Source organism: Elaeis guineensis, chromosome 2, assembly GCF_000442705.2.
Source record: "Elaeis guineensis isolate ETL-2024a chromosome 2, EG11, whole genome shotgun sequence".
Lineage (NCBI taxonomy): Eukaryota > Viridiplantae > Streptophyta > Magnoliopsida > Arecales > Arecaceae > Elaeis > Elaeis guineensis.
The window spans coordinates 85,946,419-85,959,902 of record NC_025994.2 but is presented as its reverse complement, the minus strand read 5'-3'; the positions used below and the strand labels follow the sequence as shown (position 1 = coordinate 85,959,902).

The window sequence follows — 13,484 nt, the reverse complement described above, 5'->3', positions numbered from 1 at the left end:
CGGAGTACCAAGCCCTGGCAGCCTTGCGAAGTGTGGCGGGGAAGCCGATGCAAAACAGAGCGTCGGTTGCCCCTTGAATCGTCATGAGAGCTTTGTAGCTCTCGAGGTGGTCGACTGGGTCGGCAGAGCCGTCGTATGGCTCCACGTTCGGCATTTTGAACCGACTGGGAATCGGCTCATCGAGGACCAGTCGAGAGAGAGGCTGGGCGGTCTGGAAGTCGACGTCGTTCGAAGACTTCTGGCCGTCCATTTGCAGTTGGGCGAGCCGGCGGTCGATCTCCTCGAACCGTCGCTCGTAGTCGTCCGCTCGTCGATGCTGGGAGACCCCAGGAGTGGAGCCTCCGGAAGACTCTGAAGGAGAGGCCGACGGTGTGCGCGGCCGCTTTTCCTTCCTCGCCCGTTCCAACGGGGAAGGAGAGGGCCGCTGGGACCGTCGGTCGTCGCGCTGAGGTCGACCCTCCTCCTCCCCGTGGGAGCGCTGTTGGGAGTGCTCGCCTGGAGGCGGCAGGGGTCGGCGCGACCGTCGGCGGCTGCTCCTGGAAGGCATAGGTCGGGCCGCCGGTTGTTGCTGGAGGCTTTTGACTGCGTCGGTCAGTACGGTCATCTGCCGTACAATGGCCGCAATCTGCGCCTCCGTAGTCACTGCAGGGCGCGGAGAGCTAGGCTCCGCCGCCGGTGATGGTGGAGAGGCCTCTTCCCGGCGGGAAGAACGCCTTGCCGACCCAGTGATTCTCGATCGTTGAGCTCTTGTCCTTGTCATGCTGTCCCCTACCTGGCGCGCCAATCTGTTGCGGCCAATCGCCTCGTCGTCCGATCGTCGGGGAGCGTGCACCTGCGAAAGGAAGTCCGCACTGACCGGAGGCGGCTCCGGCGGGGACCCTCCGACGGTCAAGTCAGAGAGGTGACTGGGCAACAGTAAAATGCAGACAGAGAGCTCTGAGAGGGAGAAAGAGAGAGGAGCGAGCCTGCGTATGTGGAAGAGACGGGCGGATCGACCTTTTGCACTGTTGCCTTCCCCGGTATATATAGTGGAGCACGGTATGGCGCCGTCATTAATGGCGCGGACAAGTGAGGAACTGTCAACTCACTGTAGGCTGTCAGAGCCGCCGTGAAAACATCATGTCGCCGTGTAGCCGTCTAATCACCAGGGTTGACCCGGCTCTCGGCGGGACAATACCCCTAGGTAACTGTGCCGCGTGTCCGTGTCAGAGCTGACAACGTCTGGCGGCCGTACGGCGGTTGGTGGAGTCGGCCGACCCAAGGTCGGTGGCCATCAGAGTGGCGTCGGGGCTCCTCCGTCGGTCGGCGAGCTTCAAGTGGATCGGCGACCGGACCTCTGGGTTCAGTCGGTCGGGAATAGACCGTGGAATGGCCGTGGTTAGCCGCTGATGGCGTCCGTTGGCCTGCCGCCCGACTTACGATCGGCCAGTCGGAGTCGTTCGTCGGGCCGTCGGTTAGTCGGTCGGGCCGCTAGCCGGTCGGGCCCTCCGATAGTCGGTCGGTCGGTCGGTCGGTCGGTAGGTATCCCCCAACAAGCCTTTTTCTGAAAAGATGCTCAACTCATAGGCCCAACGGTTGGATTACGTCTTGGTTAAGTTTAGATCACGTCCAAATTTATGGAACTTTAGTGATAGTTTTATCCATCCCTTTGCAGCTTCCTAGTTAAAACTCAGCAAGTCGACGCTAGTTCTCTTGTACATGTTTGTAGTTTTAAATTATTGCCCATCAATTACAGCAGATATGTTTTATAATGCATTAGATTGATATACTACGAAAGTTCTCATTTGAATTGCGCTGGTTTAGTTATTCCTCCATCCTCTTGAACATAGGGAACCTTGAAAACCATGCCAAATTGCCAATCCTTTTTTATTACATCATCATGAGAATTTGTCATTTGTATTAAATCTATCCACCATCATTATCAAATACAATAACCATCCACACCTTTCAAATACGTGTATCATAATGAAACAACTCTTTGAACTTTGCATTCATATCTTTCGAGACGGCGATAAAGATGGTGGGTTAGCTACAATATTTCGTTAAGATAAGGCCAAGTATATCATAAAGTGGTGCATTTTGCGAGTGATGCCACATGACTTTATTATCTTGAAAAAAAAAAAAAAGAAAGAAAAAGCTTGCGTGTGCAATTAATTGCACACTAGTTGGCTGGGGCAATTTGTCAAACAATAAGTAGTGGTTAGAGATTCGTTGTGCATCAAGAGTAGTGAGCACGAATCCTAAGGTGTCACCAGGTGGTGCCCTCTCGGACCTAATGTCCTTTCGCCGATGCAGGCATGCTTTTTCCTACCTGGCGACGCAAAAAGGCGAGGAGTAGGACAAACGTGATCTGGGGACCTCGGCATGTTGCTCCTTTTTGGTACACCTACCATCAACCGTATCACAAGGCGATCCTGACCGTCAAATGAATCGTCTTCCAAAATGGAAAAAAAAACCTGTCATTAGCCATTCGCATAGACGTTGACCGTTCCCTCTGTGGGAAACGTGGTCCATGCGATAGTGCAGATCCGTCGGTTGAACATGCTGGAGGGTCCCGCCATAGCATAAAAGAAATAAACTAAACGCAAATAAACGCACACCGAAGCATGCCCCCACGGCCGGACCCATGACAGAAAAGTTGATACTGGTACCCTTTCCATGGGTTTCTTGGTCGGTGCCGAAAGCGGTGGCGTAGCCCCTTTCCCTTCTCCAATTTCCAAGACTCCCCCTACTTCTCCCCCGCTTTCCTCCAGTATCGGTCTTCGGGGACTGCGGCAGAGGAATTGATAACAAAGAGGAAGAGAAGGGGAAAGGAGGGGGAAGAAGTAGAAGAGAAGAGAGAGTAGGATGGAGAGCAGCGAGGAGGAAGACGACTTCCTGACGCACGAGTGGATCACCCCCAGTCCAGCATCAACTCCATTTACCAGTCCGACACCGAAAAGGTTCCCCCCCCCCCCCCTCTCTCTCTCTATTCCATGTCTATTTCGAAGTGCTTAATATAAATATATAGTTTTTCTCCTGGTTGTTATAATTAAGTTGTAATGCCCTAGGGTGAAATAACCTTAGAATATGACTTCAAATGCGCGAGGGGTTACAGTAGTATTGGGAGAAAATCAGCTCGCGATGCCTTATTCTGTGCTTTTTTTAATAATCTTACTTGGGACTTAGGGTCGCTAAATCTCCATTGACTATCGCATACAAGTTTTGGTGGATGTAATCTGTGGGCACTTCGAGATTATCGCCTATCGATAATAGATGAATCAAATGGTTGGTGTTGTCTGCCCTTATATTCTCGTAGTTTGTATTTTGTGTTTGGTTCTAATCTGTGGTCTTTTGCCTACGAAGTCTTCAAGATTTTAGAAGGATTGGCTAGTTACTGGTGTCACTGTAGAAGTGAAACCATGAGATTGGAAAGGAAGAATGCTTGGTAATAGTGTAATGCAACGACGTTTTTATGGATTGGATTGGCTTCAGAACTAAAGTCTAAATGGGTTCCAACTACAATCAAAACTTAGATGGCCGTGATGTTATGATTCTTATTGGTATAATTTGGTCGAATATATAAACAGAGATGAAAATTTTGTTTGCTAGCCTATGGAACAAGCGCTTTATGAGATTGTTATGCCGAGTTGTATTGTCTTCAATCTACTTTATTTCAGATGGGTGGGATATGCATTACTGGAATTAATGGTTCGAACTGCAATTTGTGTCATCTTTATGATCCTCCAAGAACAAATCCTTTGTATTTTGCTTAGCAGCTTTGATTAGAGCAGTGCGGTATCTTTTCTTCTCTTTGTAAAACCATTTTTAGCTTGTAATCACCAAAAACAAAAAAGTAAAAAGTATGTTTGGTAACTAGTTGCTATAAAGCAAAAAAGCAAAAAAAACATGTTTGATAAGCACATAATGTTTTGTTATTATTTTACATATTAAAATCCCTCCACAACCCGCTTCACCTCCCTCAAATCCCCATCCTTGCAGAGGTCATTCACAAGAGTATTAAAAGTAATCAAATCTGGTCGAATACCTTTCCTACACATCTCTCTATAAATCTCTATCCCAGCGACAACCTTGCTATCTTTACAGTGCCCATCAATCAACATGGTGAATGTAACGGCATTGGGAACCAAACCTCTATAGCACATTTCATTGAACAATTGGTTGGCATCCTCCAACCTATTGGCTTTACACAACCCCCTGACCAAAACACTGTATGTAAAAACATCAGGATGGACCCCAGCTTCCATCATCCGTTTCTTCAAATCAAATCCAGCATCCAAGTCGCCAACTTTACAGTAGCCATTGATGAGAGTATTGAAGTTGACGGCACTGGGCTCGGTTTTAAACCTCCGAATCTCATCGAAAATCAAATGGGCCTCCCTGACCCTACCCTCCTTGCAAAGAGAGTGGATTGGCATGTTGAAAGTTTGCAGCTTAGGAGGGAATCCGGCGGTGAGGATCTTCGATTTGAAGGCCTAGGTGGCAGCGGGGGAGTCAGACCTCATTAGCAGGTGGAGGAGGCGAGTGGAGGAGCGGAATGGGAGGGGGAGGCAGTGCCGAATAGCAAGGTGAAGACAGTGGATGGCATCGAAGATGAGGTCGACGTCAGTGTACTCGAGGACGAGGGAGTTGAGGAGGGAAGGGTTAGGGGGCGGCGGCCTGGAGGGTGGAGGAGAAGAGGGCAGGGGCAGAGTGGCGGCCGCAGTGGGCAACGAGGAGGCGGAGGAGAGGCCGGGCGAGGGAGGGGAGGCAGCGGCGGTGGAGGAGGTGGGCCATGGCGAGATAGGAGAGGGGGGTGTGGCGAAAGGGGGGGTGGGAGGAGAGCCAGTGGAAGAAGGCGATGGCACGGGAGATGGTGAGGAGGAGGGCGAGGTGGTGAGCGTCGGGGCGAGTTCGGGTAAGTCGGGAAGAAGCAAAAGTAAATTTTAAAAAGCAAAAAAATTTTGCTTTCCACAGAAAGTAATTATCTTTGCTTTTTGTGGTGTTACCAAACATTGCTTTTTGATTTTTGCTTTTCAAAAATCAAAAAGCAAAAAAAGTACTTTTTTAGTGGTTAACCAAACGCACCCTAAGTATTTCATAACAATTTCTGAAAAGTAGTTTTGCAAGAAGAGAAGTTTAAAAAAGTGCTCTTACGAGAAGCTAGCAAACCTATTTTTCAGCTTCTCCTTTTGTGATGGTATTTTTTTTTTTTTGGAGGCCATAAGTAGTGCCAAACATGCCCTTTGTGTTACTTCCAAAAAATACTTAGCAACTTTTAAAGCAAAAAAAAAAAAAACCTGCTTCCTAAGAAAAAAAAATGTTTGGTAACAATGTATAAAAAGTGCTTGTATAAGAAGAAACGTTAAAAAAGTGCTTCTAGGAGAAATTGGAAAACCTAGCTTTTGGCTTCTTCCTTTATGAGGAGTTTTTAAAAAGTAGAAGCAACACCAAACATGCCTGTTCTCTTATTTTTATGTGGTTGAAGTAATTTTGTTATACTTTGTTTGGGTTGTATACATTAGCAATGATTTCGGTAACCATAGGATACCTCCATACCTGTGTTTCCTTCTTTCCTCATTTGTGGCAGCCACTTCACATCTCCTGTTGTCATGTCTAAATATGCAGGGGATCAGGAAAATCTGTTCCGAGCTTTTGGAATTAAAAGATGCAGTGGAAAATCTGTCTGGGAACATGCACTCAAAGTACCTAGCCTTCCTCAGGTAATAGTGCAAAAAAGCATTATCCTCATTATTTGGCATTTATTAGAGAAAACTTCTGATTAGCATTATCAGTAGAACATTGGACAACTTGTCTTAACTACTCTGTAGCTGTCCTTTCTTCATGATTTTGTAGCTGTTAGGTTCACCACTTCACAGCTTAAAAATATATGTGATAAAATGCATAAGTGGTTGGGGGCAATGATGCCTTGCACTGTCTGGTTTAAGCTTGCTATTGAATTTAGGTTTCTAGAAATTGTTGCAAGTTATGGGGAAAATGGAAAATCATATGCATTGAAGGGAAGAACTAATTCAAAGTATTAACAATGCCAGTTCTGCATTTCAGTCAGATTATTGAACAATGGCTGCCCAACCTTTATTATCCTTAGGCATAAATACTCGTGGCACCAAATATGTGACATATTATCCCACCTTTTTGATAGGAGCTTTCAAATTTTAATAGCAGGTAGAATGCACTTTCTGATGCTTTGTTCTAGTTTTTATTTTAGTGTATTACAAGGTTATTTTTTTCTTCTTTTGCTGGAGAGTTTTACTATATTGTTTTAGTTTCTAGTATTGAATCTTAGAGAGTTAAAAGATATGTGATGTTTCCGTATTTGATTTTTTGGTGTGACCTTTTGGAGCCTTGGTTCATGCAAGTATTATTTAATTAGTCTTATTTTCTTTCAGTTGGCAAAAGGTTGTTATTAATAATTGTGAACCTGTGGTTTATGCTTATGAATGTCCCTTTTTTCTTTTTTAAGCTTTCCCTTTGTTTGGACTTTTGCATTTTTGTAATTTCATTACTTAAAATTATAAAATGTACCAAAGGACATAAATATGTAATATGGGAAAATATTGCAATATATTCTAGATATGATGGTATTCCCTTTCTCCAAAATCTTGAGTTGGAGCTTGAAAATGCAAGACGTAGCGTTCAGTATCCTATTAACATGATTAAACAAACCTTTGTTCTTCATTTTTGATCATTTGTGATGGTTACAAGGGCAACACGTAATAGAGATGGTTATCACATTATAATTTGTTTGTAAAAAAAGGTTTTATAATATTGTATGTGCTTTAAAAAAATATATAAAGAGCAATGACATATATCTTGAATGCATGTTGCAGCACAATTTATACCAAGCATTGGGTGTAACTTTGTAAAATCATGATGGAAGATGAGATACACAATTAATCAGTGTCACTTGTCTTTTGGGTTATCCAATAATAGGGTATTTGTATTGCTAGACTGTTTAGCCAAAGACTCTTCTGTTGCTTTTATATTTCTGAGGCCTATGGGCATTTGTGTGTCTGCATATTAAATCTTACCCTGCTTACACGTGTATGTGCTGTTGCATTGCTTTACCTGCATTATCAGTCACTATGAATATGAGTGATTGAGACATTTCTGGACCCTAAACAATCTGTAATATGCTAGTGTTGTATTACATGTTTTTGTTTCCAACATCAGTGAATTTGAATATGAGTGATTGAGACATTTCTGGACCCTAAGCAATTTGAAATATGTTAGTGTTGTACTACATACTTTTGTTTCCAATAAGGATTTATTTTCTTAATCGTGTTGTTAAAGCTGCATGTCAGAATAGTTAACTGATATCAGCAACACCAACCAGTATATGTAAATCAATCTATTCTAGTGTGAGGCTGTCCTATTAGCACAAAGTGTTATGGATCGAAGTAAATTGAAACAAGAAAAATTGCATAGTAATGCTAGACTCAACAGCAATCAATACTGTAGTCATGAGCATTTGGCATAATATGCTACTATGATATGACACCTCTTGATAATATGAACCAAAATTTTATTCTTCAAAATAGCTAGAGAGAGATATTAGCGGTAAAGGTGAGCCTATAATTAATAGACTGAATTCGCAATGCTTATGATGCTCTTGAACTAGGTTCACACTTTATATTACAGGAATGTTGCATGAGAGGCCATATGTTTTGCTTAAACATTATTAGCTTTCAACTTATATGGTAGATTCTCTCTAGAACCAACAAGTTTATCTTAAGAACTTGGAATTTGTGAATTTTTCTGTCATTTGTTTTTTGAGGCTACATCTCGGTGTTGTTAAAAAAGAAATTAGATGTATGTTCTGCACTTTGCATGTACATATTATCAGAACAAAAGATGACATTGTTTTTTAAAAAATTATTTGGTTAGTGACATTAGTCTCCAAATGATTGGGCTCACATAAATGATGATATTAATAAGTTGAGATATAATCATGTAAGGGGTTATGGGGACAGCACATGTCAGATCTGCATATTTTAAGGAAAAGAAGTGGTAAGGAGTGATTTTCTAGATTCTATAGGACTAAGGGTTGATTGAAAGCTGTAAGCGCTAGAGATTTATTAGAGAAGAACTGGGATCGTGGAGATTTCTACTGCATTGCAAAGAAATCTTAGATATGTTTTAATTGAATTCCATGAGATGAAGGAAAGAAATGTTTGCTTCAAGGTTGTAATGGTTCTGGACAGCCAAGGATTGTTAATGGGCAATGTAGCTATAATAAGGTAATCGTGGCCTGATGGAATCAGATCTGCACATATCTGATCTGTGAAATGTTTAATCACCAAAGCCGGTGTTTGAAACCTTATTTTTTTGGTTAATTAAATTTACTGAGATACATTGATGTTCCTATGTGAAGCAAAGCAACCTGTAGATGTGGTCTTGTTAGACCTTTTATAATAATTGGATGTTCCTCTTAGTATTTATATACAATAGCCTTCAAGTCTAATAGTTACATCAACGTAATCAACATGATTCTGGTGGCCAAGTAAAGATGATATCACCTATCTTGTTCAAAGCTTTTTTTTTTTTTCCATTTTAAGTTTTTAATTTTTCCTTTATACATGTGCTGATTGCTTCCATACCAACTGTATGCAGAATATCTGAGGAGGTTATTGAAGTGGAGCAAGAGTTAATTGAGCTACAGAAGCATGTTTCTGCTCAAGGAATTCTTGTACAAGATCTAATAAGTGGTGTTTGTCGAGAATTAGAAGTGTGGAACAAACAAAACAGTGAGGAACCTGATGCTGAGCTAGACCCTCAAATTTCTGAACTTGATGAACTCTTGCATGCTGACAAGGAGGACCCTAAAGTCACTTTTTTGGAAACTGTGGATGTTTTGTTGGCAGAGCATAAAATAGAAGAGGCACTATTGGCTTTAGAGGCAGAAGAGAGAAATTATCCAGAGCTGAATGACTTGGGGGAAAATCCATCTGTTGGAATTTCTTCATATAAGACAGCATTCCTGGAAAGAAAGGCAGTGCTTGTGGATCAGCTTGTTGGGATTTGTGAACAACCATCTGTTTGTATTGCTGAACTGAAGAAGGCTTTGTCCGGTTTGGTTAAACTGGGGAAAGGTTCTCTGGCCCATCAGTTGCTGCTAAAAGCATATGGTTCCCGTCTCCAGAAAAGCATTGAGGCTTTTCTTCCTTCATGTTCTATATACTCCGAGACATATACTGCAACTCTTTCTCAGCTTGTTTTTTCAACAATTTCATTGATAACAAAAGAATCTGGTTTAATATTTGGAGATGCGCCGACTTATACAAATCGGATTGTGCATTGGGCTGAATGTGAAATAGAGTCTCTTGTTCATTTGGTGAAAGAAATCTCTGCTTCACTTGAGAGTGCTTCTGCTCTCCGTTCTGCCAGCATATGTATTCAGGCTAGTCTTAGTCACTGCTCAATACTGGAATCGCAAGGACTGAAGTTCTCAAAGTTGCTTATGGTACTATTGCACCCTTACATTGATGAGGTCCTTGATATAAATTTCAGACGAGCAAGAATTAAGGTTCTTGACTTGGCAATGCTTGAAGATGAGGTGCTTCTGTCCCCTCAAGAAGGCGGTCCACTTACTGTCGCTGCCCCATCAAATATCATGTTTACAAACAGCGGGAAAAAGTTTATGTTTATAGTCAAAGTAAGTAATCTTGTTGCTTTAAGGTGTGAGTGCTGCTGCTGCATCAAATATTATGTTTTTTTTAAGTAGTTGGAGGAAGTTTATGTTTATAGCCAAAGTTATCTTGCTGCTTCAACATGCAATGCTGCTGACATAGTAGTGTGCAGCAGCTTGCAGCAACTAGGGTTATTGATCTCAAGCTGTAACAACTAACAACATACTGTTTCGCACATCCAAGCATTTAACAACATACTGTTTCGCACATCCAAGCATTAGATATTCTTGAATATTACAAGTATACCACTACATAAACCATCTGCTTTTATTTGTCTTGGAAAAGCCTGCCTTCTGCTTTGACATTATTCCTTCTAAACGTAATCATGTTCTGATTCTTTGAAAAAAGAATAGTTTAAAGCCTTAATGCATTAATCTAAACCAAATACATTTTGATGGTAGTTTCCTTTGGAGTCTGGTTGTTTATATGTCTTCACCGACAAAAATGATGGGAATGCTATGCATCTTTGAGGACAACCAGAACTAATGCACTCCTGAGTTAAGTCTCAAGATGATTCATGTTAATGTACTCTCTGATCATCAGCATATACCAGTACCGGCATGATGACAATATCTATGTACAACGTTATCCTAAATGACTCTTAAAGTAAAGAACCTAGATCACTTGATTGCTATTCATCTCTTAACTGGTATTCAGCTAAAGATGTATGTGTGGATTATATGAGTGCACCCACTAATGCATATAGCAGTGGTATACATCTTTTCGTACGCTCTACACTGCTTGTATACTGTGGAAGAAAGCGATACAATTTAGAAAACATACCTGTAGGGGCTACATTTACTAGATTGGAGCAGATTATTAAATAATATTATTTCTCTAATATTTCACTGTTTAATGAGATGATACATGCTGAAAAGGGTACCTGCATTGGAACTTTATATATTATGGTACCTTTCTCTATACATAAATCCTATATGCTTAAAGCTTTCATGATTGATCAAGTGAAAAATTGAACCTAATAATAGTTATTACTTGATCCTTTCGTCTCTCTTTGCACCCCTCTCTTCCCTCCTCTTCTCTTTTTTTTGCCAGACCATGATTGATCTAGTATGCCACTAAAAATTGAACCTAATAAAAGTGATCTTCAGCAGACTAATCCACATGGAGCTGCCGTTCCAAATTCTGACCCAGACTAGCCTTCATGGGTTTTGCCTTTTTGGGGTCTGCCTTTGTTCTGAATTTAAGACAGACCTAAAATGAACCAATATTAAGTCTACATTCCTAATCCATCAGGTCTAGGTTTCTGATGTGATTGATGCAAATATTTTCCTGTATTAGTAAATCTACTCTACTTGTGGCCCTCGATTCTATTAGGATGCAAAATAAGAAGTTTGAAGAGGATGATACAAATAGTTTGAGAATGCTGTGGATGCTTTTGCACCCCTCTACTCTTTCATGCAATGTTGATTTTAGTGTTTTACTATTTAAATTGAAGATCTTGGTATAACTTGATATATTTATTAACATCGCATTTTTATTTTTGTATCTTTTACAGGATTTATTGGATCAGCTGACACCAATGGCTATATTGCATTTTGGAGGGACTATATTAAACAAGCTTCTCCAACTATTTGATCAGTATGTACAAACATTAATCAAGGCCCTACCTGGCCCTTCTGAAGATGATAACCTAATGGAGCAGAAAGAGTCTATAAGTTTTAGGGCTGAAACTGATGCTCAACAACTTACACTTTTAGGAACTGCATTTACAGTTGCTGATGAACTATTACCGATGGCTGTATCCAAAATTTTTAGTCCACAAAGTGAAAGCAAGGAAGCAGGTGGTGGGTCTTCTGAAGGCATAGGTCCTGTCGCCATTAGTACTGTAGAATACAAGGATTGGAGGCGTCATCTCCAACACTCATTGGATACACTCAGAGATCATTTCTGTAGGCAGTATATCTTAACCTTCATTTATTCTCGTGAAGGAAAAACCAGGTTAGATGCTCGGATGTATTTGGAAGGGAAAGGAGATGATCTTTTCTGGGACTCTGATCCATTGCCTTCATTGCCATTTCAGGTGGTTCCAATTTTTTGAACTCTTTAGTGATTCTACATGTTGAAATGATGCTTGTAGTGTAATTATTGCCTGCCAAATTCTGGAGTTGATTCTTTTATGCCATTTTCAAAACCATGGAACATATCCATAGGCTCTATTATTATTTTTTATCATAATATAAATGTATTGTTATTTTACTTTAAGCTACTTTCTTTTACTTTTTATAAATTTATTTTCCTTATTTGAGTTTTGTTTATTTTCTTTAGAAATCCTTATTTGCTATAATTTTTAAATGACCATGATAATTTTTTGCACTACCTTTTGGAGAGCAAGATGTAACTCATAGCTATGTGCTCTACTAATTTCAACATAGGCAACAACTGGACCCTCTTATGCTTATCGAAGTTTGGACAGTGTGGTTAAGACTGTGACAGACCTTTCCCTTTAACTAAGGATGCCGTCATTATTTATGCACCATGTTATTGAACTAATAGCTAATTCCCTGTTGAGGAGACTTTGAATGGTACGAACAGAAAATGATTTATTTACTTCCTGTGGTAGGTTCTATCTAGCTGATACATAAATAACGATTCCGATTAAAGAAACTTTTATCCATGCTATGGCCCATATTTTCCTCATTCAGAGGCTCCATGATGGTTTCATCGCAGAACTTCCACTTGTCATTGCTGCAGGCTTTGTTTGCAAGGTTGCAGCAATTAGCAACTGTAGCTGGTGACATCCTACTTGGGAAAGAAAAGATTCAGAAAATTTTGCTTTCAAGGCTAACAGAGACTGTAGTGATGTGGCTCTCTAATGAGCAGGATTTCTGGGATGTGTTTGAAGATGATTCTGTTCAGCTCCAGCCATCTGGGTTGCAACAGGTGTGTCTTTTTATTAAGCAATTACCTAATTATGGACCTATTGAGCAGTCTGGGGTTCTAAACTCTCATTGCTTGTTTCTCTTTGCGATCAGTTAATACTTGATATGCGCTTCATTGTTGAAATTGCTGTTTGTGGGGGATATTCGTCGAAAAATGTTCACCAACTCGTGTCTGCCGTTATAACAAGGGCTATTGGAACGTTCTCTGCTAGAGGTATAGACCCTCAGAGGTAAATATTCTATCCATCTCCAACTCTACTTTTTCTGTTGCTTCTGATATATTCTCATGACTTGTCCAATCTAACTGAACATTTCTTCAGTGCACTTCCGGAGGATGAATGGTTTGTTGATGCTGCAAAGTCAGCAATAAGCAAGCTTATGTTGGAAACTTCAGGATCTGAGGAGTCGGAACCGGATGAGCATATTGCAATACATGATGAGATATCAGATTCTGATGAGACCCCTACAAGCCCATCAACTGTAGAGTCTACAGAATCTTTTGCTTCTGCCAACATGGGTGAAACTGATAGCCCTGTTTACTTTACGGACACCGAATCTTGAAGAAAGTAATTCTGGTAGTGGGGTTGTTGAAATAACCACAGTGGTCGAGTCTAATCCCAATAGCAAGGACAGGAAAATTGTTGTTTTAAACTGAGAAGATTTCCCACCAATATTTAGACCTGGCTATATTTTTGTGTTAACCGAGAGCTTATGCCATTAGCTTTGTTCGATGCTAGGCTTCTGATTCCCCACCCATTTGTTGTGCCCTTGTATAAGACAGAGCAGATAATGTTCATCAAATTAGTGCCTTATTGCAGGCACATATTTGCAAATAACTCAACTAGCTGTGTTTGTGATAGTAATTTCAAGGTCATTGTAGCAGATATAAATGTAG

At 41.1% G+C, this 13,484-nt stretch overlaps 1 protein-coding gene and 1 pseudogene across 1 annotated transcript; one reads left to right on the top strand and one right to left on the bottom strand.

Moving 5' to 3' along the window:
- LOC140855668 (uncharacterized) overlaps positions 1–4,791 on the bottom strand; it is a 19,430-nt pseudogene extending 14,639 nt beyond the window's left edge.
- Positions 2,655–13,425, top strand: LOC105056400 (exocyst complex component EXO84C). The gene is given in 8 exon segments (XM_073252028.1): positions 2,655–2,893; positions 2,896–2,942; positions 5,608–5,702; positions 8,614–9,655; positions 11,206–11,730; positions 12,402–12,590; positions 12,683–12,819; positions 12,910–13,425. Coding segments are annotated over 8 exon segments (2,322 nt in total). The 5' UTR covers positions 2,655–2,847; the 3' UTR covers positions 13,151–13,425.
- Positions 13,426–13,484: the final 59 nt, after the last annotated feature.